Source organism: Pleurodeles waltl, chromosome 7 (genome assembly GCF_031143425.1).
Source record: "Pleurodeles waltl isolate 20211129_DDA chromosome 7, aPleWal1.hap1.20221129, whole genome shotgun sequence".
In the NCBI taxonomy this organism is placed as follows: domain Eukaryota; kingdom Metazoa; phylum Chordata; class Amphibia; order Caudata; family Salamandridae; genus Pleurodeles; species Pleurodeles waltl.
In genome coordinates this window covers 775,750,400-775,775,415 of record NC_090446.1, presented here as the reverse complement: position 1 = coordinate 775,775,415, position 25,016 = coordinate 775,750,400, and the positions used below count along the sequence as shown (strand labels likewise).

At 44.1% G+C, this 25,016-nt stretch overlaps 1 protein-coding gene across 1 annotated transcript in view; it reads left to right on the top strand.

Moving 5' to 3' along the window:
• LOC138246962 (uncharacterized) overlaps positions 1-25,016 on the top strand; it is a 700,938-nt gene that overhangs the window by 33,207 nt on the left and 642,715 nt on the right. The window contains exon 2 of the mRNA XM_069201710.1: positions 12,357-12,423. Coding sequence (XP_069057811.1) covers positions 12,357-12,423 — 67 coding nt within the window. The remainder of the gene's footprint in view (positions 1-12,356; positions 12,424-25,016) is intronic.

Below are 25,016 nucleotides of genomic sequence, written 5' to 3'. Positions count from 1 at the left end.
CATATATTCTCAGATCCTTATTTACAGACTCTGGATCATTGAAGATGCACATCTGCAAATTAAATGTAGTGTGGTGTAAAAAAATGCTAATGTTATAGATTTTCTCCCATCCAATGATTAGTAATTGAGACCGTGAAAGGGCCTTAAAGTTGGGCACGGAGTTACCAAATTTCATTCAGGGCCTACAAACTATGTGGGTTTTCACAATCATTTTGCATGGCCTTTGCTACTTTGGGAAATGCATGCAAAACTATATCAAATAAAAGGGGTAAGTACATATCTGGAGGCGGAAACTTTATTTTGTGAAATAACCAACATTTTTGATGATTTTTCAAAACGGAGATTGGGGGAAAGGGTGTGCATTTTTGTCTGTGTGTGCGCATATAAAAATTCCTGGTGGAATCCGACAGATATCTCACCATACCTGGCTGAGACCAACTCTACCCAACTATTCATAAGAAAATACATTTATTTTTATTCCCTACCCCACCCCCCGAATCTATGCCCTTGATTGCCCATAGAATATGCACCAGCTCTCTACCACCATTCCCATTTCAGACTTTCAGATTTTAAAAGTGCATTCTAATTTAGCTGTTGTCTTCATTGCTTTCATACAGCCCTGCCAAGTGCCATGCATCTAGTATTAAACTAACCCATTATAGGTTATGTTACAGCCTCCCGCCAGACCTGCATACTGCCACACAAATGAGTGGCACTTGGCAGGGCTGCAATCAACAGAGCATATAAAGATGACCCAAAGGGCACAGGTGATCGTTGGGGATTACGGCATAATTATATTAAGGCTTCCTATGCTAGTACTGTTGCCAAAATTCACACTGACGGTCATAGCTGAGCTGTTGTGATGCATGGGTGGAATTGTGGATGGGACTTTATAAACACTTATACCATCAGAACATGCATCCCCCTACTTCCCCAGCAGGCTAGACTGTATGCGTCTGCTGGCATAGCCCCCCAGATCCCTGTGAGTGAGTAACCGTATTTTCTATGACCTTCATCCCCGGGACGCCACTGTTCAGCAAGTCCAGAGAAACAAAAGGGTATCACTTTGATGAATAAGGAAAAACATAAATTATTCTCAAATGTGTTTGCCTGATTTTGCAGCCTTTTTGTTGTCCTCTTAGATAGAAGTTTTGAAACTGGAGCATAACTCGAAGGGTGAAAGTACTTAATTACAGTAAAGCACATACATTTTTTTTCTAGATGGGCATGCTTACAATATAATGTTTTTATTCAAAGCAGTCGTTTTTTGTGGGATATCTGTCCTACTGCACCAGACAGTATTCTAACCTGCAGAAGTTGTAACATACAAAAAAGAAACATAGCCCACCTTTATCAAGTAATGTCTAGCGACATTGTTTTATATCCTTTGTGAATAGAGCACATTTTCCATATTTATCAACAGTATTCAATACTCTACACAGTTTGCACTGTTCCACTTACATTAGTGGAAATATCTGCATTTTTTTTCAGACGAGGGAATGCATATACCTTTATTTACTAAAGACACAATCTCCTTGTTAAATCCTCAAACTATAAGATCATATACATGCTCACTGACAAATGTGCCTTGTTCGCCAATATCTCTTACGTCTCAAAGCTGGGAAGCCCGTCTTTAATGGACAAACAAAATTACACCTCACAGAATGCAGAGTGCTGTTAGCTGAAAAATACAATATTTTCTCTTGTCACACACAGGCTATAGGATCAATTGGTAGTGGTGCTTTTACTCTAGGCCAAACAAAGTCAGTTGATTTTTTTTACTACATAAAATGTCACACACAAGCACACTGAAAACATGGAAATATCACACATAGGCAGATTGAAACCGTGGCTGCTATGTTTTAACCTGGACAGTAGCTATATTATCAGCACAGCATCTTGACTTTGCTGGTGGGCATACAAAATGGCTTTAGTCCCAAACCTTTTGTGCCGTGCCTAACACCGGGGGGGGGACATTCTCACTTTTATTTGATGTTTGTGCTGGGACACTATTTAATGAATATCTTCCCAGTTTGTGAAAAGGCTGAGGGAATAGTTTGTGCTCCCATCCTAGCTCACCCTTCCCTAAGGCAGAGGCGGGAATTCCCTGCTTATTTAATGGTTTCGCTGCTGCGGCTTGTTATCCTGGTATGTGCATGCCTCTGGGACTTGGTCAGTGTTACTAGAACAGTTTGTGTCTTCCTGTCCTCGAGCTTGCTCAAGGTTAGGGACGGAATCATCTGTATAATGCAGTTTTTCCCGCCAGGACATCTTAAACCTCCGCTATTGTGCGCGCACCTTCCCAGCTCGGTTGAAGGGATGGGAGGGTCGTTTGTGCCTTATCTCACTGCACTGCCGAAAGGTGGGGGTATTGTCCATTATTTTCCACCCTTGAGGGCTTGCCCAAGGGTTGGCAGGGTCCCCCCCGTCCCCCCTCCCCCAACACCTTTTCTGAGGTCACTGGTGCATTTGTCCATTGTCAAAAACATCTTGAGGAAGCTCGCAGCTGCCCTGGTGTTATATTTGCAATCGCGAACAGGACACCAGGGTTTCTATCAGCTATACCAGTTCTCTTTTCCCCTCAAAAAAAATTATGGGCAAGGAGAGTTGGGAAAGAAGACATCTGCCACTGAGCACCACTTTAGAACTAAGAACGAGGCAGCTGTGAACGACCATGACAAAGATATATGAATCTGTCAGAGTAAGCTTTTGCCTCTTTGTGTCATCAACATCATTTTGGTTGGCAAGCAGAATATTTAGATCAGGTATATTTTATTTGATTTAGAAATGGGAACAGTGCAGATATTGTTATCACAATTTAATTGCTCTAGTAATTCCTTTTCAATTATTTTGTCAAAGGTTTAGGCATTGCCTTTCGCACATTACAAAAAAGTCAATCACAGAATAAAAAGTGCCAAGCGCAGCTCAATGCAAGATGTAAAACTACCTGATGGAATGTATACAGGGAGAACAACGTATTAACACCCAGCTTCTAATGCAAATATATTGCCCTGGGGATGACCCTGATTTGTGCCCATCCCTGCTCAGCACTGAATAAATAGCGAAAGTGTAATTACAGTCCTTTGTACAATTGTACATATATTTCTAAAGTGCTAGATTATCTAGTGAAGGCGTCCTGGTGCTAAACGACCCAAAAAGACAGTCACATTCCTTTCCAGTATGCAGCCACGTTTTAAGAGCTTTCCTAAAGTGACAAAGATCTGGTGACTTTTTCAAAGACGTTTGCAAGGTGTTTCACAAACAAGCCTCCTACACTGAAATCGCTCTACCTCTAGCCCTAGAAAGTCTATATTTGCCCTGAATCAAAAGACTAGCTTCAGTGGATCTCAGCCGGTGTCCTGGTCAATAGTTTGAGCTTATTCCTTAGACAGACGGGTCCCATCGCGTGTATAGCCGATACGGAGTGATTTACAGAGAATCCTCTTGCCTTCTGGTAGCCAGTGTGGGCTTTTAACTGCCATCGAGGCAGAGGACATTCTTGGGAGATCCAGAGCTGCTCCATTTTGGATTGGATTGGATTTTGAATGCGAGTCAATCGTTTAATCAGATGCACCCAAAAGCAGTGCATTGTCATAATCTAAACCGCTACGAATGGTGGTTTGAACAATGAAAAGCTTTATATTCTGCTGGATGAAATGGTAGTAGTTTCCTTAACATTTTAAGTAGTTCAAAACAAGCCAATGATTGCTGGTTTGACGTAAGAGGTCAGTGATAAGTCGCTTTAAAAAAAGACTCCAAGATTTCGGACGTCCAAGGATGCCGACTGTGGAAAATTGGTCTGAGGTGACCAAAATCAGCCAGCAATAGCCATGGGACCATATTTGCTGCACAACAAAATAGTTCTGCTTTGTCTACATTGAATTTGAGAAAGTTTGATGTCAGTCAACTGCTAACCTCATTCATGCAATGATGGAAACTATTGTACGGTGCAGAGGTTTTAGGGTCAATCAATATTATACGCTGAGTGTCATCATTGTAATTCATAAATTCAACCCCCCTGTGATGATGCAGCTTGCCAGCGGCCTGAAATATATATATATATTAAATAAATAGGGTTGGGCTTAATGTTGATGACTGAGGCTTCCCGTGTTCTAAGGCTTTGGATTCTGATTGATATGGTGGAAGATGGACTGCCTGGATTCTATCCTTCAGGTAGGACACACACCATTATAAAGCAATATCCTTCACTCTAATTTCCGCTAGTCTTTTAGCCAATATCCTACGAGAGACAGAATTGAAAGAAGCTGACAAGTCTAGTCATAACAGGGCTAAAAAATTGCCCTTGTCACCTGCTATCCTCAAATCATCCTGAACAGACAACAATGCTTTCTCTGTTACTGGCATGGGGCAAAAGCTCAACTGGGCCGGATCAGTTGCTCTCAAGATGACTTATTAGAAGGAGTTTACATATTATTCTGGTATTTTCACTGGGAATGGAAGGACTGCAATAGGTCAATAGTTGCTAAGAATATTCAGGTCTTCTGTCTGTTTCTTCAGAATAAGTGTAAGACATTTTTTCCAGTTACGGGGAACTTCCCCCAGGGGGCAAAGATGAGTTAAATATAGGGTGTAGGACTTCAGATACAACATCTACTAACTGGAGCCAAACTTTCAACAGCATCAAGTCATTAGTTGAGCCGGATTTAATGGAGCGCACTAGATCCTTAAATTGACTGTCCGAGATCTGGCCAAAGTCACTCAGGAGACCTCCTCCACCTCCTTGTTTGCCATCCTCTGTGGCTATGCCCTCACCCTCATATCTAGTCCCAACCTCCTGATCCCTTTCTGGGGGAGATGTCCTTCTGCCCCATTTATGGCAGTTGAGATACATGACATAATGTCAGCAATTTTGTTGTATAAAAACATTGCCTAGTCATTGCAGAGTTCTTGTGTATGTATTATTGAGAAGGCGACACTAGGTGGATTTATTAAAGCGCATTTGATGTCAAAAACCTTTTTTGATGTGTTTCTACTGAGAAAATCTTGTTCGAGAAATTGCTGGCTTTTGCAACCATAATAAGTTTTCTATACCCTCACTGAACTCTGTTAAATTCAATCTTGGCCTGTGATCGCCAACAATTTTCCGCTTTCTTACATTCTCTCTTGGCTATTCTTAACTCCTCATTATTCTAAGGTGAAGATCGACTTCATTGGCAGCTCCCTATCCATCACCCTGGCTGTCCAAACATCATAAGTCTCCACCATCATGTCGACTGGCATATTGGTTATTAGCTGAGGGAGAGATTGTTTTAATTGGCTTGTGACCTCCTTTATATACATCCTTCCCAAAGTGTAATTGATGGTGTCAGGTTGAGTCATTTGAGTTATTTGGATAACCCATGCTAAAACCAAAAAGCTCCAGAAATGATTTACCCAAGGCTGTGGTGCTAATTTTCCTTTCACAACAAGACCTTTTAGGCCAAAAATCTGATCAAGGGTGTGTATGACCAGCAATGTGAGTAGGGTTTTGATACACTGAGGAAGCCCTACTGCCTCTAAGGAATGAACATGGTCCATACCATTTGTGTTCTTAATTGATTCTGCCCATAAATTAAAATCACTCCAGACCAATAGACTATCATGAGCGAGATGTAAGGGTGGCAGGAATCTCTTGCAGTGCCTTTTTATTCACTGCTGTTCATTTGATGAAGAATTGGAACTGGGATTGAGGTATATGCTGGTAGATTTATTGTTTTTATTTACTCTGTGCTAGGAGGCCAGAGTTTGGGCAGGCCTAGATCTCTTCTTCCAAGTTGCCTTTCAGTAATTACATCAAGCTCATGTTAAAAGGCAAGCCAACGAACCAACCAAACTGATGGGCTTGGCATGGGCATGGTTAAAAGCCCATAGAGAGATCACACCAGAGACAGAGCGCGTTGCGCTTGACCCTAAAAATGGAGAGGAGGAGACAGTAGAGTAGGGAGGGCTATTGATCAAGATACGTTTAGAACACATCAGTGTTCAGCATTTTCTTGGAATTGCGATCTGGTGGTTTCCTGAATGCTGATAGGAGTTCCAATAGCTGTTTGTTCCTTGGTAAGATTAGGGGTTTGCAAAAAATTGAGTTTTTGCCCTGGATTACCCTGTAGCTTTCAGAGATTGATAACAATGGTGCCAGGTGGTACTCGTGTGCAGAGCTTTGTAAGTTAAGCAACAAATGGTGAACTGTAACCTGGCTTGGACAGGTAGCCAATGAAGTGCCCTTGGTAAAGTGATAAGATTTCCGTATCAAAGACATTAGATGTGCTGAGCAAAAAAAGCCTTGAGTAGGGAGAGGTAGGGCTGGAGGAGTGAAAATATGGCTTACTGTAGTTCAGACAAGAAATGAACAGCACAGGAGCTGCATATCTTAGTTGGTAGGGAGTTAGACATTTAGTTTTCTTCAGAGCATATGAGTAGATGTATGTGGATTGTGCCAGTCTGTCAATGTTTCGTATTTGATGCATAATGATATGAATAGTGAAATCTATGGATTTAACAGTTCAAGGGGGGGTTTGATGACAGTCATCAATTGGAAGATGCTTCTGGAACGTATTCCGTTTTTGAATATTGTCAAATAAGAACGTATTTATGGAAGTAATTACATTAACCCAAAATATGTTTGATTGTCCTAAACTTTTCAACCATATATTTAAAGTTTTTTAATTAACAATATTTTACTCCAAATAAGTTTTTCGATGTTCCCAGTGATTGTTTTAATGTTGCTATTGAATAAAATCAAGTGTATTTATAACTCAAGATTTTGTTAATTCTAATTAAATCAAAATGTTCAATCTTGGTTTAACCCCAAAATATATACTTTTAACTTAAATGCTAATGTCTTATCCCCCAATATTATCTTCATCACAAATCTTATTCTATGTTATACCAGCATAAAATTATTATACATACACCAAAGAGGTCCAGGCCCATCGCCGGTCCTTTGAGCAAGTCAAACAGAAGCTACGGGCGATGCAACTTTCATACATGCTCTTCTTTCCTGCACGCCTAAAGGTCATCATGGCCGGCAAAACATTCTTCTTTGACTCGCCTGAGGAGGCATGAGACTGGTTGACGGAGGAGGGGATCGGGAGCCAGAGGGGCCCGCCGGGGACGGGCACTGCTGCTCGGGAGGACCCTGGTCCCCGACTGGCCCCTCGGAGAGGTTGCAAACGTACCAGGTCCAGAAAGGGGGAGAAGAAGGGGTCCGGGAGCGGGGCCGGACGGGACCTTGGAGTGGAGACAGGCCCTCAGTCAGAGGTGAAGGGGGCGGGAGCTCCGGGCTCTCGTTCTCCGGTGCAGACATCAGCCGGCGGCAGCCTGAGCCAATCCCCCATACTTGGATGATAATAATTAACGTCTCCTCGCGGGAGCCTGCTGGGAGGACAGGGTTTCACATGAGGCCACCAGACATACATTGAAACATATAGCAGGGGCCGGCCACCGCCCTGCTCTCTGGCCACTGGGCCACAACTAACTTTCATTGTCTAACGGTCGAATAATCCGTCTGCATGGAGGGGTCCATCACTTCGATATAGTAACAATCCAACTGGCTGCGTTACCCAGGTTGGGTAGTTGGGTGACAGATGCTTCCAGGGTTGAAGTATGGGGTGGGAGGGAAGTTGGGGGGTGTGAAGTTAACAAAGAGACTTAGAGAGATTATTTTATTAAGTTTCCTTTTGCATGTTGTTGCTATTGTTTTTGCTTTTTCTATTATTTTTTGCCTGGGACAACCGAACTCTGACCCCTTACCGGGTTCCCAATTCCCTGATGCATTGACAGAATGGAGAATTGGCCCACACTAACTCAAGTACTGTTGTGGAACGTTAATGGTCTGCTGGACAAAATTAAGAGGTCCGCAGTGTTTAACACTCTCCGTAGATATGCCCCGTCAGTGGTCCTGCTGCAGGAGACGCACCTCCTTGGCACTCACTGCCCCATGCTAGCGAGAGGGGGTTATGATAAAGTCTACCCTTCAGGCTTTACGTGCAGATCAAGGGGGGTGGCCATTATTCTCCACCGCTCATTGCCCATAGTTGTTACTTCTACGAAACCCGACCCACAAGGGAGATTCGTGGTGGTGTCCGGACTGCTTCACGGATCTCCCTGCAACTTTGTTTGTGCTTATGCGCCCCCCGGCCGGTCTCAACAAATTCCTCTGGGAGCTCTGCCCAGTTCTGGCGAACCTCCCCAGGGTGCCACCCTTGTGGGTGGAGACTTTAACTCAGTCCTGGACCCTCCAGTGGATGTCTCAGGGAGGGTCTCAGCCTTTCGAACCGCGAAGGCAACCGCCCAGCGTGGATGGGCAGAAAGCCTTAGTATGTGCGACGTGTGGAGAACTTGGTACCCAAGGACGAAGCAGTATACGCACACCTCGGTGGCTCACCATTCACAAGCTAGAATAGATCTTGTATTTATGCCGGCCCAAGATGTGCTTAGCGTCACGGGCACAGAGATTTTGCCCCGAGGGGTCTCCGACCACTCACCTGTCCGTGTCAGTCTGTGAGGGCTGAACCCGACCCGACGCCCAATGTGGCGCCTGAATGCCTGGCACCTACAAGAGGACGAATATACCCAGGAAATCAGAGAACACCTTTCCCAATATTATGAACATAACTTGGGTTCTGTGCAATCCCCAGGCACGATATGGGCGGCGGGCAAAGCCACCCTTCGGGGATATGCCAAACATCTTGTACGTATCCAGGAACGCGCCCGTGACGAACAGTTATCGGCCTTGGAAGCCAGGGCATTATGACTCGAACGCCAGGGCTCAGGAGTTTTGCATGCCTCCACACTGAGACGACTCACCAAGATTAGGGAAGAGCTCAAACACCTAGCACTTGAATCTGCAAAACCTATCTGGAGAGCGAAGGCTGCCCGTATATATGGCTGGGGAGACAAGAACAGGAAGCTCATACACTGGTTGGCCACAAGACCCCTCGCCGACAGGGTCATCCCGGAAATCCTGGACGAGTGAGGGACACTGGTCAGATCCCCAGAAGACATCGCACAGGCATTTGCCTCATACTGCAAACCGCATACTCGTACCGCAACTGTACGTGGAGCGTCCCAGACCTTTGGCAGAGAGGGACTCTCCCCTTCTGACGGATGTCGTGCTTCCTCGGATCTCTCAGGGAGCTAAAGAGGTCTTAGACACAGACTTAACCCTTGCAGAGATAGCAGAGGCAATAACCAAATTATCCTCCGGTAAAACCCCTTGCCTGGACGGCTTCCTGTCAGAACTTTACCGTCGATGTAGCAACATATTATGCCCCCACCTCCTCAACATGTGTGAGGAGGCTGAAAAGGTGGGCCACTTTCCATCTGGGATTGACCAAGCCACCATTCTGGTAATTCCAAAGACTCAGCCTCCGTCTCGCAACTGCTCGGCATACCGGCTCATTTCCCTACTCAACACTGAAATCAAAGTGCTGGCAATAGTACTCGCCACTAGACTGAAGCCTGTTCTCTCCTCGTTAATACACTCTGACCAATGTGGGTTCATGCCTTCCCGAGGCACGAGACCCTGCATTAGGCGACTGCACTCAGCTCTGGCACACCATGGAGTCCTGTCTCGGTCACCGCTGGCCCTTCTTCTCTTAGATTAGGAAAATGCCTTCAATACAGTGGACTGGTCTTACCTGGAACAAGTCCTCAGACGTAACGGGATTGGACCAAAGTTCTGAGGTCTCGTCAAATTACTCTACTCCAACCTGACGCCCGTGTCCAGGTGAACGGAGTGGTCTCCGATTTACTCCCCATTCGTTGCGGTACTCGCCAGGGCTGCCCTTGTCCCCGCTGCTCTTCGCTCTTGTGATAGAACCCCCAGCGAAGCTGTTGCGAGAAGATCCCCTGATAGAGGGTTGGGCATGGCCAGAGGGCCCTGAAGACAGAGTGGCACTATACGCAGACGACGTGCTCGTCTATGTCTCAAACCCGGCCACAAGCGGTCCTCGGATCCTGGAACTCTTGGACCTTTTCCCTCAGGCCTCGGGTCGGACACTGAACCCCAGTAAGTCTCTCCTGATTCCCCTACACCCTTCTAGAGAGTGCATCGATTGGCAAAGTGATATCCCGATCCGTAAGAACAACTTCAAATATTTAGGTATTCACATAGCGTTGCTGCCCGAACAGGCATGGAAACTAAACATCACGCCGCTCACCAAAAAAGTTAGAGCTGATCTCCAGAGATGGACGAACCTGCCCCTCAAACTGTTGGGAAGAATAGCTCTCTACAAAATGATGATACTCCCCAGATTCCTATACCTCCTACAGAACATTTCACACCCAATCCCCTGAAAGTGGTTTGTCCAGGCTGACACAGTGGCTCGTCGGTTTCTGTGGCACGGCTCCCGAACTAGACTGGCCTTAGCCACATGCCAAAGAGACACCTGTGAGGGAGGGCTAAGCATGTCAAATATATACCTCTACTACCTAGCCTCCCACCTCCTAGTGATCAACGACTGGCTGGGTGGAAGCTGGTCCGACCCTGCCTATAGATGTGAACTTCAGTCTCTTGGTCACTCTGGGGTCTTTGACGCCCTATATGGGGGTCATGTTCCCCGCGACACTCCAGATGTCACAAAAATAGTACTGCTGGGTTGGTGCGCGGCCCAAAGGGTGACGGGTTGGTGGGGACGCCTTACCCAACATACTCCCCTGTGGTGGGGGACTCACCTGAGCGAGGTCTCAAAATTAGAGGGATTCCAAAAGTGGGACATAATAGGGATATCTACCCTTGGGGACATCTGGGGGGATTCACACATGAGATCCTTCACAGAACTCCGGGAATCATACTCCCTAAATAACACTAAATTCCACAAATACCTACAGCTAAGATATGCGCTCTCGGTACATGTTAAACCTGGGGAAGCCATCCCAGAACATAGCCCTATGGAGGCGAGAACCCTGATGGGAGACCTAGGTAGGGGAGGGATCTCGCAGCTTTACCTTGCCTTACTCGCTAACACAGCTCCCCCTCTTACGGGTCTTCGGTGGAGATGGGAGGAGTGGGTGGGCCCGATTGAGGATTCAGACTGGACAGATGCATTGATGGCCCCTAAGACACTAGCTATATCGTCCCAATTTCGAGTACTCCAGACACTCTTCCTACACACAGCTTACCTCTCGCCTGTGAGGCTTTTCAGGACGGGCCTACGACACACCTCCACCTGCCCCCGATGCTCCAGCCCCGACACTGACTTCTTCCACATGGTTTGGGACTGTCCCATCATATCGACATACTAGAGGATAATAATGAGACAGATCTCTGGGGTTCTACAAACGGAAGTGGAGGCAGCCCCACTCCCACTCCTTCTGGGGGCTATGAGGGATCTGGATTTAGGGATAGCTAACCGTATCTTTGTGGGTGTGGCGTGTCTGGTGGCAAAGAGGGACATCATGACGGACTGGAAGGCGGGAGTAGCTCCCTCACTGTCCAAATGGAAGAGAGGGGTTGATTGGTGTGCGATGTGTGAGAAACCTGTATATGAGGCCAGAGGATGCCGAAACAAATATAACAAGATATGGGGAAATTGGGAGGGCACGTGGGAGGCTGAGACTGCTGCAGAGGAGGGTTCACCTCAGATGGGTCCACGCAGAGGGGATGACCCCAGACAGGGGCTCCCTCTGACCCCCTCTACCTCACTTGACGATAACCCACAGTTCGGGCCGAGCTTTCCAAACTCAACACCACACGACACATTGGTCCACGCATACTTTGCATCCACAAAACTTAAACCCAAAAGATCCAGGTCCCTGGTCATACCTCGGTTGTCCCAATCACTATTATACCTTATGCTCCTCACATTTTATAATTCGTACTTGACACTTTTTCATTATATACTGTTTTACTTTAGGTTTTATCGTTTAGTGTCAAGGAAGGAGTTCATATCACAATGCTTTTATCAATTGTACTTTTAATTTTCCGTTATTTTGGTTTGGTGGATATGCATATTTAGGTTTTGTACCTGTTTGAAATCAATAAAAATACCTTTATAAAAAAAAAAATATATATATATATATTTTACAATTGTGTGCAAATGCAAACTTTTTTTTATCAAAATAATTTCTTGCTTTTTAACATTATCTCATCTTGCATTCCTTCATATTTAGCAGTGCAGTATAGATACCAAGACAGTATTTTGATTAAACTTTTAATGAATTGGGATAGCATAGACCGAATAAAAGAAAAACCTTGGAAAATCGAATGGCTAGGAAAGTGGCTTATTGAAAAATGCAAACCTTTTCGCTACTCATCCTTCTATTTTTTTTTTTTTCATTGTATTTAGTTTATATTTTACATTTTATTTCAGCATGCAATTGCAACTCACTTATGTTATTTTTTTTGTGTGCAGAAACTAAGAGAAGGACTTGCCAAAATGCGGACAGTAAGAGAAGCTCCTGAGTGTAACTGTCCACCAGGTATGTCAAGTTGTTTTTTATTAAGCTCTCTATAAGCTTCAGGAATGTGTGCTCTCTTGATGGTTTTTGTGGTGTCCTCCGCTTTGTACCTTACAACAAACCACTTTTGTGAGACTTTGACTTACAAAAAGTAACCTAGAACCATGTGTGTAATCTTAACAAGTGTCACAGTGAACCACTTGTTAGTGGATTTGAGGCCCAGGCCATTATAAAATTCATATTTGTCATAACCAAATAGCTCATTGTTTTGCTTTTTACACCTTCAGCGACTTGCTTATTAATTTCAGTAAATAAGTGAACTGTGGTTTTATTTGTTTATAGATGCATTTTATAAGCACCTCCTCTTTCCTCAGCCATGTAAGATAAGATAGCATAAAAATAAAATGTTCATAGACCATAGCCTTTATTGAAATTGTGTTTAAGTATTTAAGAAGTTGTGCCACTGTCTCATTCATGTAATATTGAACTCCATAGGGCCATGTGCTACTTTATAAATCTAGTTATCAGTGTTTAAAGCTAATCTCCTTATGACTGCTGCAACTTAGAAACGCAGCACCTGTGGAAGGACCGGTATTATGCGAAACATAAAAACATCTGAAATTCTAAATTTGACATAGAGACCAGTTGCGGCTAGTGGAGTTCACAGGGGGCGGGACGATGCACGGGGGAGGGGGACATTAAATATAAAAAAAACAATAAATAATTTTTAACAAATGTACCTCAGTCCGCACGCCGCTCCTCTCCTCCGTCGCTGCTGCAGGCACAGGCTCCCAGCTTGCCATGCGGCCAATCCTGACACTGCTCAGAGCAGCGTCAGGATTGGCTGGGAGCACCCTGGCTGGGTGCTTCGAGGCAGACTGGGAGCCTGTGCAGGCTCTCTCCAGCCTGGCAACTGTATTACCGGGTTGGAGAAAGCCCTGTGCGGATGTGTGTTTGGCGGGCCCGAGACAGCCGGCCAAACATACATGCAGTCACTACCCGTCACCCCATATGTCCCACCCTTTAACAAGGAAAGGATAATAAACATGGTTTATTATCCTTTCCCTTTTAAAGAATTTGCAGCGGTTGCTGCTGGCGGGGGGCGATGCTCCTCTGCCCAAGCGGAGGAGCCGCCACTGATACGGACGTGTACATAAAATGAAGATGGAAAGAGAAGGCAGAATAACTGCTTTCCACTTTTTATCCTGGTTAACGTCATGATGCGAGGTTACTTCTTTTAATTATTAAATGTAATGCATCATTGTCCTTGCACTGACTAACGTTACATTTTGTTTCTCTGAGGGGAAAATATTTTCTAAGGTCCAGCTAATTAACTTTGGGGGTGTTTGTTTCCCATCTTGAAATGTATTTCCTTCTCTTGGCAGAGATAAATCTGGAAACATTTCTGAGATGTGAAACCACCTGCATAAGATTTTTACAAAAAAAGGCAGCTTGTGCGTTTGTAGATGTTCACCGCCCTTTGGGTTTCCCTTTCCTGAAACAATGACAACTCACCCCTAGAGGGAGACTTCCTCGCCTCTAAGAGGAGATTAGCACTCATAAAAAGTGTAAGTAAAGCCATGCTCGAGTCCAAATGCATGATTTGTGAATAAAGGCAATTTTACATCTGAGTTTAAGTTGGGTAAAAATAAAACTTTGTATATCTGCCACAGAGCCATCAAATATTTTGAATATAAAACTGTCCAACATCTAGCCAATGCCAATGCTCCGCTTCTCCTCTCGGGCTACAACAGAATGTGTTCCTGTGCCTGTGGTGACGTGATTGGTCCCTGAAGGATGGCAGTGACACTGGTGGGCTGCACGCCATTAGGTGTTATAGTGGTTCTCATGGCTGCCTCCAGGCAATCTCCCATGGAATGTATGCTGGAACAACGCATGCTGGAACAACGCATACCTGAACAACGCATGCTGGAACAACGACCGTGTTGTTACCACTAATGCCTTTACCACGAATGCCTTAAAGATTTTCGTTGTAAAGGCATTCCTGGTAAAGGCATTAGTGAACGTCATGCATGGTTCCAGCATGCGTCCCTCCTGGCTCCCCACACCTCCCCTAAACATTACTGCAACACCCCCTCCCCTAAAATCTAAAACCACCCCACCCCTGCCCCTAAAACTACCCCAACCCCCCACCCCTAAAACCTAAAACCACCCCATCCTTAAAACCTAAACTACCCCAACACCCCCACCCCTGCCTCTAAAATTACCCTGACCCCCCTCCCTGTCCCTAAAACCAACCAAAACCCCCCACCCTTGCCTCTAAAACCACCCCAACCCCCACCCCTAAAATTACCGCGACCCCTCATCCCGCCCTCAAAACAACCCCAACCCCCACCCCATTGTAAAACAATACCCTGACCCCCACCCCTTAAAACTAAAAATGCCCTGACCCCCACCCCTAAACCACCCGACCCGCATCCCTAAAACTAAAAATACCTCGACCCCCCCCACCCTTAAACATAAACCACCCCGACCCCCCCACCCCTAAAACTAAAAATACGCTGACACCCCCACCCCTAAAACTACCCTGACCCCCACCCCTAAAACAGCCACACTTACCTAATAACGTTGTCCTGCTCAGCCGACTCCCTTCTTCCGTGCCTTAACCATGCATATGTGTGGTCCAGCACATGCGTGGTTAAGGCACCAAACAAGGAAGTTGTGGTTCACGAAAGCTTTGTTCCACTACGTCGTTGTTCGGGAGGCCGCTTCCCCCCTCCCATGAGCCTCCCAGGCATCTCACAATAGTGCCAGGAGCTGATCTCGCTAGGCTGCCACCCAAGAAGTCATTCAATCAAGAAAGGTTACCTGAAAAAAGAACCTGTTACGAGTCCGGGTCGGGGATAACAATTGCGCAAATATGACAATCTTGATTTGGAGTTTGGCAGAGAGTTTACTCTGTCACAAACGTGACTGATATCTCGCCCATCAAAAATAAGTTCATTAGATCCAGTGGCACTTGTAGTCCTGCGGACAGGTTAGCTGTAAGGTCTGTGATGGAGTAACCCGTCCGCTGAACTCTAAATTGGGCCCCAAGTAACTTACTCCCATACAATGAAATAATAGAACGGTTAGAGAACAGGAAACTGAAGATGTGGTTTGGTAAAGCTTCTTACCCAAGACAATAGAAAAATGTGCTAAATCCACACTAACGTGTTGGTAGCACAAAGGGTATAACACCTGCTTAAAAAGCAGAAGATCTCATTACAAAAGGTTCAGACACGCAATTTAGTGTAGGTTGATAAGTGGGATGACAAAGACATTTGGATGCAGCACCATAGTAGAAAATCCTGAAGCGCAGATATATTTTCGTAGTTCTTAATTAATTCTATCCTCATTACTGCCATTCATTTTTGACAGCAGACGTGCATTGACTAAGACTGTATCTAATACCATGGGCTGAAAACGGCCTCAACCAATCTCCGTACAGAAATATATTTTTAAAAAAAATAGCAAACCTGATTGAGGGAACTAGGAATATACAGTGCAAGGGATCTCACCTGCAGCACCTTGCTCCATCCATAGATTGGTGAATGCAGCCTAATCGCTCTGTGGCACCGTTGTAAGAGATTGAGAGGACCTAGAAGAAGATAAGCGGAGTAAGGCAAGTATAGTAGGAGGTTTGGGCAGCATGTGACGGTGTTTGTGACACATCATCCCAGCAGAATCCCTGAGTCTGCAGAGGAGCCATAGGAAGAGCACTGCAATTGCTGCCTGCTCCTCCAGGGGTCAGAAAAGATGGTGCTCTATATTCTCCCATAGGCTGCTTTGTTATGTAAAAGGAGCACATGCCTCCCTAGGCTTACCGTCTCACTTCTGTGGCTGGATGCAAGTAAAAGAAAAAACTGTATAGTTTAGGACGGACCGTAACAATAGCCAATGGCAAAGGTTACTAGATTTTTAAAAGAAAAAACCGGGACAGGTTAGACACAAGTTGAACTAAAGCCTTTAGTCTCACTTTTTTTTTTATCTGGCCTGTACTGTTAAAAAAAAAAAAAAAAAAAAGAGAGAGCGTGTGTGTGTTTATACATATATACATACTCGCACACACAAAGCAGGCAGCGTATTTAAGACTCTAGAGGTGCATGTGAAACAAGAGCATACCTTTCACTTCTGATTTGCAGGTTGACCTGACCTTTGTCCCAAAAAAAGGGACATTTATTTCAAATTAACAGAAGCGTTTGCAGGTTGACCTGACCTTTGCCCTAAAAACCAGGACACTTATGTAAAATGAACAAAAGCGTTGGGACACCAGAACAGTCCTCTGAAAACCGTGACTGTCCGGGGAAATCAGGGACGTCCGGTCACCCTACTGATGGCAGGATTAATGTGAATGACACTTGCAAAAAACAATAATTTAGGGAAGCTTCCCTAACGGCCTGCATTGTATACACTAACATCATGGCCTTTTGAGATTGAGGCTTCTGATCTGCAATGAATTATTTTTCAGCACCATTTGCATGGTTTTATTTCCGACAGGAAGCTTGAACAGATTATCTGCAATGAGGAAAGAGGCCATTTGAAAAGCATGAACAAATGAAGGTCTAGTGTTTAAAGAAGATTATTGACATGGTCTCTGCTCTGATTTGCACCAGGTGCCCCTATGCTCAAACATGCTTAATCTTTAATTTAACTGTATCATTTGTGCTGTATACTTAAATGCTTTTCTCCAGACCATTTATACCACTTGTAGACTAAAGATGACGATGCAGGACTCGGACCTTGTACTAGATTTATTTGAAATAGTTTCATTTTTATGACAGAATTTCCACAGATGTAAATTCAATAAAAGAAGTAAAGGTAACAATCTAATTTCATGCAGCGGTTTTCTTAATATTGTTTTTGCTCTCATGGCTTTGACCTGGAAATCTGAATTTGCGCCATTGGCGATAATTGTTGGTTGGAAACAAAAACTGCAAAAGATCTGGAAGACATGCCAAAAAACGAGGACAGTTAGGGAAATTCAAAAATATCTGGGAGAGATTTCATTTTTGTATTACCAAATTGTCACAACATTTAGTAGCACTGAATTGATTTTTGTTTGGTATTTTTACTTACTTTAGAAATCCCCACCCATTCTACAGATTATAGATCGCTCTTTTCTTTAAGGCATTTTTTTTTCTTCATTTGTTGGATTGAAACTTTGCATGTTCCACCTTTTTGTAATCAAAAAGCACGGAGTGCTCACTGGCAACACACTTCATAAGGGCACCAGAAAGAGACATCACAAACCTAATGTAATGCACTGTAATGCTTGTCAGTTAAAAGCATTGTTTTATTTTTTTTCTTGGAAGATAGCAAAAGAGGCGCCTTTCGGAGATCAATGGGAAGGGTAATCTAAGAACGAGAGCCAAGGCGTTGAAACTGTGTCCACCGACTTAGGCTTTCCTGAAATGAGGAATTTACAGCCTGGCAACATGAAGAGATCTTAGTTACCAGCTGGATGATTATCAGATTAGATTATATAAAACTGACGAAAGCCAGAGATATACTGTAAAGAGAACGGTGTTCAAACAGGTGCGGCTCCTCCGTATGGGCGGAGGAACGCCCCCCACACCCCACCCCCGGCCAGCAGGAACCACTGCAAATCCTTTTACATGGAAAGGATAATAAACTCATCAATTCCCCAGGGCAATAATTTAAACATTCTTGGGGGTTGGCACATTGACCTGCCCCCCAGGGACCACCACCTCCTCTGGGCCATTTTTTTATTTTTAAAATGGGAGGGAGGCCACCTAGCCCCCACCCTGCTTATGCCAATTTTGGCTGTGGATCCCCCAGGGCTTGCCCATGTCCTTGTGGGTGCCCTGGCCCCACCCAGGGTACCTTCTAATCTTTAATGGGGACCGCGGGGAGCCGCAAGGCCCTCGCGGTCTCAGCCTCCTGCGGGAGCAGGCATTGTTCCTGTGCGCAGGGAGCTGCTCAAAATCTCTTTCCCTGACTGCATGTTAGCAGGCTCAGAAAGAGATTAAAACTCCGCTTTCAGCAAGTGGGAGGATTTTTAAAGTGGGGAGTGTTTGTTTTCGCTTGGCGGGAGCTGTCACAGCTCCTGCTGACAAGCAAAAACAGACAGCTACCCCCAGAGGGTGGGCATCTTTAGAGGTAGTAGGAGTCGACCTGGGATGTGGGAGTGCAGACCTCAGGGCCATATTTGGCTCCAAGAGGGAGGCTGCACAGCCCCCACTTTTCTTTTTTATTTGGCTATGGATAGGTGGTAGACTCTGGTGCCAGGGGGGCTGCACGGGCTACCTAGTCATTTGCTATTGTAGCCCCCATGCGTGGCAGGCCCTCGGACTTGGGGTTGAGGTCTGTGATGCCCCTCCAACACATTTTCTACATTTGGTCCTGGGAGGTGGTAGTCCCCGGGGTCCAGGGGTGTTGGCGCACCCCCGGGCCAAGGGGTGTCCGCACAGGCCCCTGCATATTACTGTAATTTAACCCTGGGGAGGTGGTGGTCCCAGGGGCCTGAGGGGGTTTGTGGGGTCTCCCTATGAGTTGTCTCTTTGTAGCCCCAGGGAGGTGGTGGTACCTGGGGCTTAGTGGGTTCACAGGACCCCCCCTTCATTTTTATTGCTCTTGCCCCAGGGAAGGTGGCGCCCAGGATTGTCCGCACGCCTCTTACAATATTATGTTATTCAGCCCTGGGCAGGTGGTGGCCATGTATGTATGTGTGTGTGTGTGTATGTATATATATATCTATATATATATATATATATATGTATGTAACACTTGACTACGGCGTTTCCTCTCTGCACCAAAGCGTCAACGGTGCTAGTCAAAATACGCGCGCCGCTGCGTATTAAATTGCACACTTTCTTCTGTGTTTAGGAAAAGACAGCACTCCACGAGTACCGCGAGTTCCATTTTTTTTATTCGCCTACAGGGACGCATTTCGGCGTTGCCACCTTCACTGCAACACTGTCTGGACTTTTGCTGCAAGGAGTTTCTTCTATATCCAATCTAAGCAAGTGACCCTGTATGCTGATGTACATTTGCATACTCCTAATAGTCAAAGTGACTAATGCCTTCCGTGGAAAGAAAGTAAATTTTCCTGATGGGTCCTGGAAGCAGGGACAAACACTGACTAGTTGGATGGTAAAGCTGACTGAGTATTGTAGAATGGAAAGCAGGAACTCTTCTGCTTAGACCACAAGTAGCAGCCATTCAGCTAGAATATGGTAGCTGACACTATCAATGATGGCTAACAGAGATTTATGCATGATATAGCTGGAGGTAGTCTAACTCAAATATTCCACAAAAAGGAAATGCAGGAATACAGAATACAGAAGAGACAACACTTTGGAGTAAAGAACGACGCATGCGAGGGTGGCCGTAGAATAATACATGGAACAGAGAAGAAGAAATCTCTCTGCTCATGAGGACGCCATTTTGCATCCAGGCAAACAATAACAACAAACCTCTGTAACTAGGAATGTACGATCTCTTTCATATCTGTCCCGCTTCAGACAATAGGATTATACTCTTGCCTGAGAGAAACGAGAAACTTATTCCATGTGACAGACAACCGATGGATGTATAGAAGACCAACAAGAGGAGCCAGCTTGGGAAATTAAAATGATCACATGTAGACAGGTTGACCAGCTACAGGGCAACAGTTCAAAATTCCAGAAAGAGCAATAACCTAAGGAAAGAACAAGAATTAGTAATGCAATGGGTCTCACATTTGCTCCAGTTAGAGCTATTGGCACTGTAAATTCCTAACTGGACTTCTCTTGCCACATAAATTGAAAATGCAAAGTAAAACCTTAGTTGACGTAAGCAAGGCAATTCAAAGCTCCATGACCGCATTGAGCATGAGCGCAAATAAGAGACACAAAAGGAAAACGAAGTTTACTCACAGTCAAACAAATCGACAGTCGTTCAATTATCCATGTAACAGGAGCAGTCTGCAACGCGATAACAAATCCTCCCCACGGAGGGACAAATGTAAAGCATTTACCAATGATAACAAAGGATTTTTAAATGGCAAGCCCACAAACGAGCGAGTTTGATGGGCGTGCTGTGGTCGTGGCTAAAAGCCTACAATACTTACAACAGGTCAAAGCACTTGCGCGCTCAACCTAAAAATGATCAGAGGACAACCCTATGGTGGGACCAGCAGATCAGAATTTGTAGCAGATTCAGACAAAAGCTTGTGAAAGACGTGACATAAATGAAAATGAGGAATAAACTTGTGGAAAAGAACAAAATAATGGGGTTATGAGGAAGCATGGAACACAGATCACGGTATGTAAAAAGCAATATCCTCGGTTTTGGGTGAGGAACATAATGAGCATAAATGTGAATATCATTCAGGAAGCGTAACCTATGCAGAGGGGAGTTGAAGATTTAAATGGATATAGATATTGGACAAAGCAGATGGAGACAAATGAAGAGATTGTGGCAATCCAGAAAGAAGGGTTAAAAGAGAGACAGAACCCTTTTGGAATTCTTGCGGTGTATTATGCTGATTCTTACTTTTGGCCCAGCTTGTGGGTTTTTTTGTGCTGCTGCATGTATTTTATTTTATTATATTTGTTATCATTAAAGCGGATTTACTGCTCAGTTCTTTTTCTGTGACTAAGGACGAGCTAATAGAAACTCGGGCAATAGTCCTAATCCTTGAAAAAATGTTGCAGTCCAGATATTGGTTTTGGACAAGTTATGGATATCTGTATGATATGCTGTGTATGCCATCCCCAGTATGCTACCAGAATGCAGAGTTTTTATTTATTTGCCTCAAACATATGATAGCCAGAATATCGACCACCAACATACAGTGAAATATGTATGATTAGGTTTCCAGCACATAACTACACATATGTACATTGGCGATATATGTATTTTCAAGGCATGTATATATATATATGTGTGTGTGTGTATATGTATGTGTGTGTATGTATATATATATATACATATATATATTAATATGCATTTGTTTACCTTCACAATGGTAGTTTAGTACTCGATATTCTGGCTACAATATTTTTCTCACAGTGGTACAATGCTAATTCCAAAGGTATAGGGTCCTATGGCGCCCTACTTGATTGCAAATTACTCTAAATCAGTTGGTCTGCTCAGCTTGGTGGAGCCTGAAACCAGTCTCCTCTGGTTACTAGTGGCCATTGATAGCCTACACTTGGGATGTGATAAAGACTAAGGGTCCATACACAGTTGTGTCAACAAGAGAAGAAGTGGTACATCAACCTTTAAGTGTAACCGTCCTGATGGTTGGTGCTTCAATTTCTCCTTTTGTTCCAGCATTGCTCTTACGTCATTTTAGAGATGGAAACAATAGATTTTTAACATAGTGAAAAATAACTCCAGAACAAATTTAGATTGTACTGTGTCTGGGGCAGACAGGGCTCTTTGGTATTACAAAAGTGTGACGACTGTAATATTGAATCTGCAGGCGTATGCTCAAAAAGAGAAATAACCTAACTCACTTGGGCCACGTCCAATGCAAAGGAAGTTTTTACTACCTGACATATTCTAATTATGAAGCGTGCACCAGGTTAAGCTCCAATACTAGGTAAGCAGAAAAATAAGATCATTCAAGGGTTTGGGGCTTGTATGGAATACGGAGGCAGGTCTCAAGGAACTGGGGTCTTCCTGTGAGTAGCTGTCGACACTGTACTCTCCTGAGGCCCTGGCCTCCTTTACAAAGTTGATCTGAGGCTCCTGGGTGCTGCCCTAGCCATTGAAGGGGAGCCTACCGGTGCACCCGTGAAAACTACACCCACCTTTTAGGCAGGTATCCACTTACAGACACTGGGGGAGGCTGGCTGGGCAGGCATTCTGTTCATATGCAAAAGGTTCTTTGTAGCAGAACCATTGTTGAGGCTGGTGCTGCAGAGCTCCTAACTCCACGCACTGCTGTGAACTTCCTTGCAGCTTGAGGTGCGAACTATGAACACATTAAGGCGCCCGTTGCTTTGCTCAAGCTTTTTTACATTTTTGCGTCAAGGAAAGCTCCCAGGTACTGAAACTTACATTAAGAGTTGGGCTTCTAGTGTATTGCTTCCCTTACCACTGACAAATCTTACTTAACCTCTTCATTGGTGGTGCTTTCGAGTTTACGGTTATTTTTCATTAATGATGCAATGTTGTTTTATAAACACATTTTTCAAAATGATTTATCAGATGCCTGAAATGCTCTTCTGTAGTTTTCAATCCGTAGCAACACAACGATTTGCAACGGTGTAGAGCAACTTGAGGGCAATGCTGAAATCCATCACAGAAAGTCCCGATTCTCTTGCCTCTGCACTGCTTGGGAGGTTAATAGCCATGGATTAGGGAGGAATGGAGGCAGGTATTTATAAGCAATAAAGAGAGAGAATGGGATTTGTCTAGGTCAGATTTGAGGTCATTTGAAGGACAAGGCATTAGTGCCTCAGTTTCCCCAATTAGGAAAAGGAATTCCTAAGAACACCCGAGGAGAGGCAAATGCAAAACGCGTGTTTACGACCACAAGTGGCTTTTTATAGTTAATAAGTGAAGAGAAAACGTCTAACCACTTCAAAATGTTCTAATTCCATGGCGGATTTTCTTAACCTAGAATATTGCTATGTTTTTGCATACTCTTTTCCAAAGATTGAATGGATTTTATGTCATATTTATGTCATATTCCCGCCTTGGCTATGCTGATCCCATAAATATATATTTTACATCCCGGTTACACAAAATAAATTTAAACGGCTAAATCACACACCTGAAAAGCAGCACCACAAAAGGTGCATAGAAAGTAGTGCAAGCAATGTAACAAACCTTGTTGTTGTATTAGCAAACAGGACACCAATAACTATCAATATGTAGTCCATATGCCCTAACCGTACGTTAAGAAGCTGATAACTTAAATAAAGTGTGAAATTCCTGTAATGGAAAGTAAAAAAAAATTCAAAAGAATGAATACAACAAAATTGTATCGCACAACCATCAATATTTTATTGCCATTCCCATAACCGGGAAGGGGGTTCCAGAATTAAACAACTTATTACCCATTGTGGAGGTAATTGGACTGCCAAATTTTAAGTAGTCCACAGTTCTTCTGTATACCCACCCCAACCAACCCCTCAACCGAACCCATGTACATTGTGGAAGCAGTTTATGGGGAATATAATCTCTGGTGGCAGGTGTTTGGGGCCCTGTCAGCACTTATCTTATGCGATTCTTGGAGCTAGGATGCTAAAGTGGGGGCCCATAACTAATATCCCCTTGTGTTGGAAATTTCTATGGATATGTGGGGACCATTTTTAAGAGTAGTTTTGGTTGTTATCAGTTATGGTATTGGAAGGTGACCCATCAGATGTTATTCTTATCGGTGTCAGGTAAGCCTACATGGAGTTCCCAATTGATAAGCTGGTGGTGAGTCAGCCCTCAGGAACTCCGCCTTCCACCCCAACCTCTAAATGAGGGATTGGATGCAGAAGTGGGTTGTCTGGAACTCTTCCATTTGTGGTGGTTTTACAGTTATCATCCACCTATGATTCGTTTGCCCAGTAAAGCCTTTGTCAGTTAGGAAAATGGTGGTGTGAATGTTTGAATGTCCATTCTTTAAGGGCTATAGACTCTGGAACTGCACTACACCCAGAACCCCAAAGGAAAGGTTTGCAGTACATTAAGCTGGTTACATAACCTCACTCAGTCTCAAAAGCCAATCTCTTCCTGTTGGACAGATTAAGTCAAGTTCTTAGTTTCTCATATTTGTAATGTAAAGAGAGTAAACCTGAATTAAGCTAGTGAAATGACAGCAAACCTTAATAATAGATTTTCCAAGCTACTAAATTCAATTGAAAATGGCATATTATTGCTTTCATAGGTGAAGAGATCAATTGCCTGACTTAGTGTGGGAATGGGAGAAAGATGAAGTTTTTGAGGAGAAAGTTATGATTTACATTCTGGATTTAATCCTTTTCAAGCAATCCTCTAATGTAAATGTTCATAAAGGATTTTCTCTTCGGAGATCAGGTCTGCCTCTGTTTTTCCACTTTGCCAACTGAGAAGTCAGGAAAAGGGCAAATGTGCTCAAAAATGTTCCAGACCTTCCCATGTACAATTACTTGCTCTGAGAAACCTATAATATAAATTGGAAATGATGATGGCAACATAAAAACTTTGTTATTAAAGTTCATAGAAACCCACTTTTTTCCAGCAACTGATTATCAGAATTTTAGAGCATTCATATACACTTCATTAATATTCACATTAGCTGGTCAGAACTGTAAATATCTAACTCTGTGTAAGCATAGTAATTGCTCAGGCAGTCAGATAAGTGAAGAATAATGAAAGAAACAATATTATTCATCCCCTTGATTTTTCCCTCTCTCAAGTGCCCTCCAAAGTTGGAAATTTGCATCTGGGCTGGTAACATTCTACCCTCTAAATAAGTAGAACCTTCCTTCAAGTGCCCATGTATGGCTTGTTTGACCAATTTGATGACAATCTCAAGGCTCTGAGCCAAGGGGGCAAGTAATTTCACGTCGGTCGCCCTTTATGCTACGTTGAACTGTTAACCCCATGGCCAAAAAAATGATCTCTGTCTTTGCAGATGTGGCAGATACTGCCAAAGTTTACCATGTACTCCAGCAGCACGG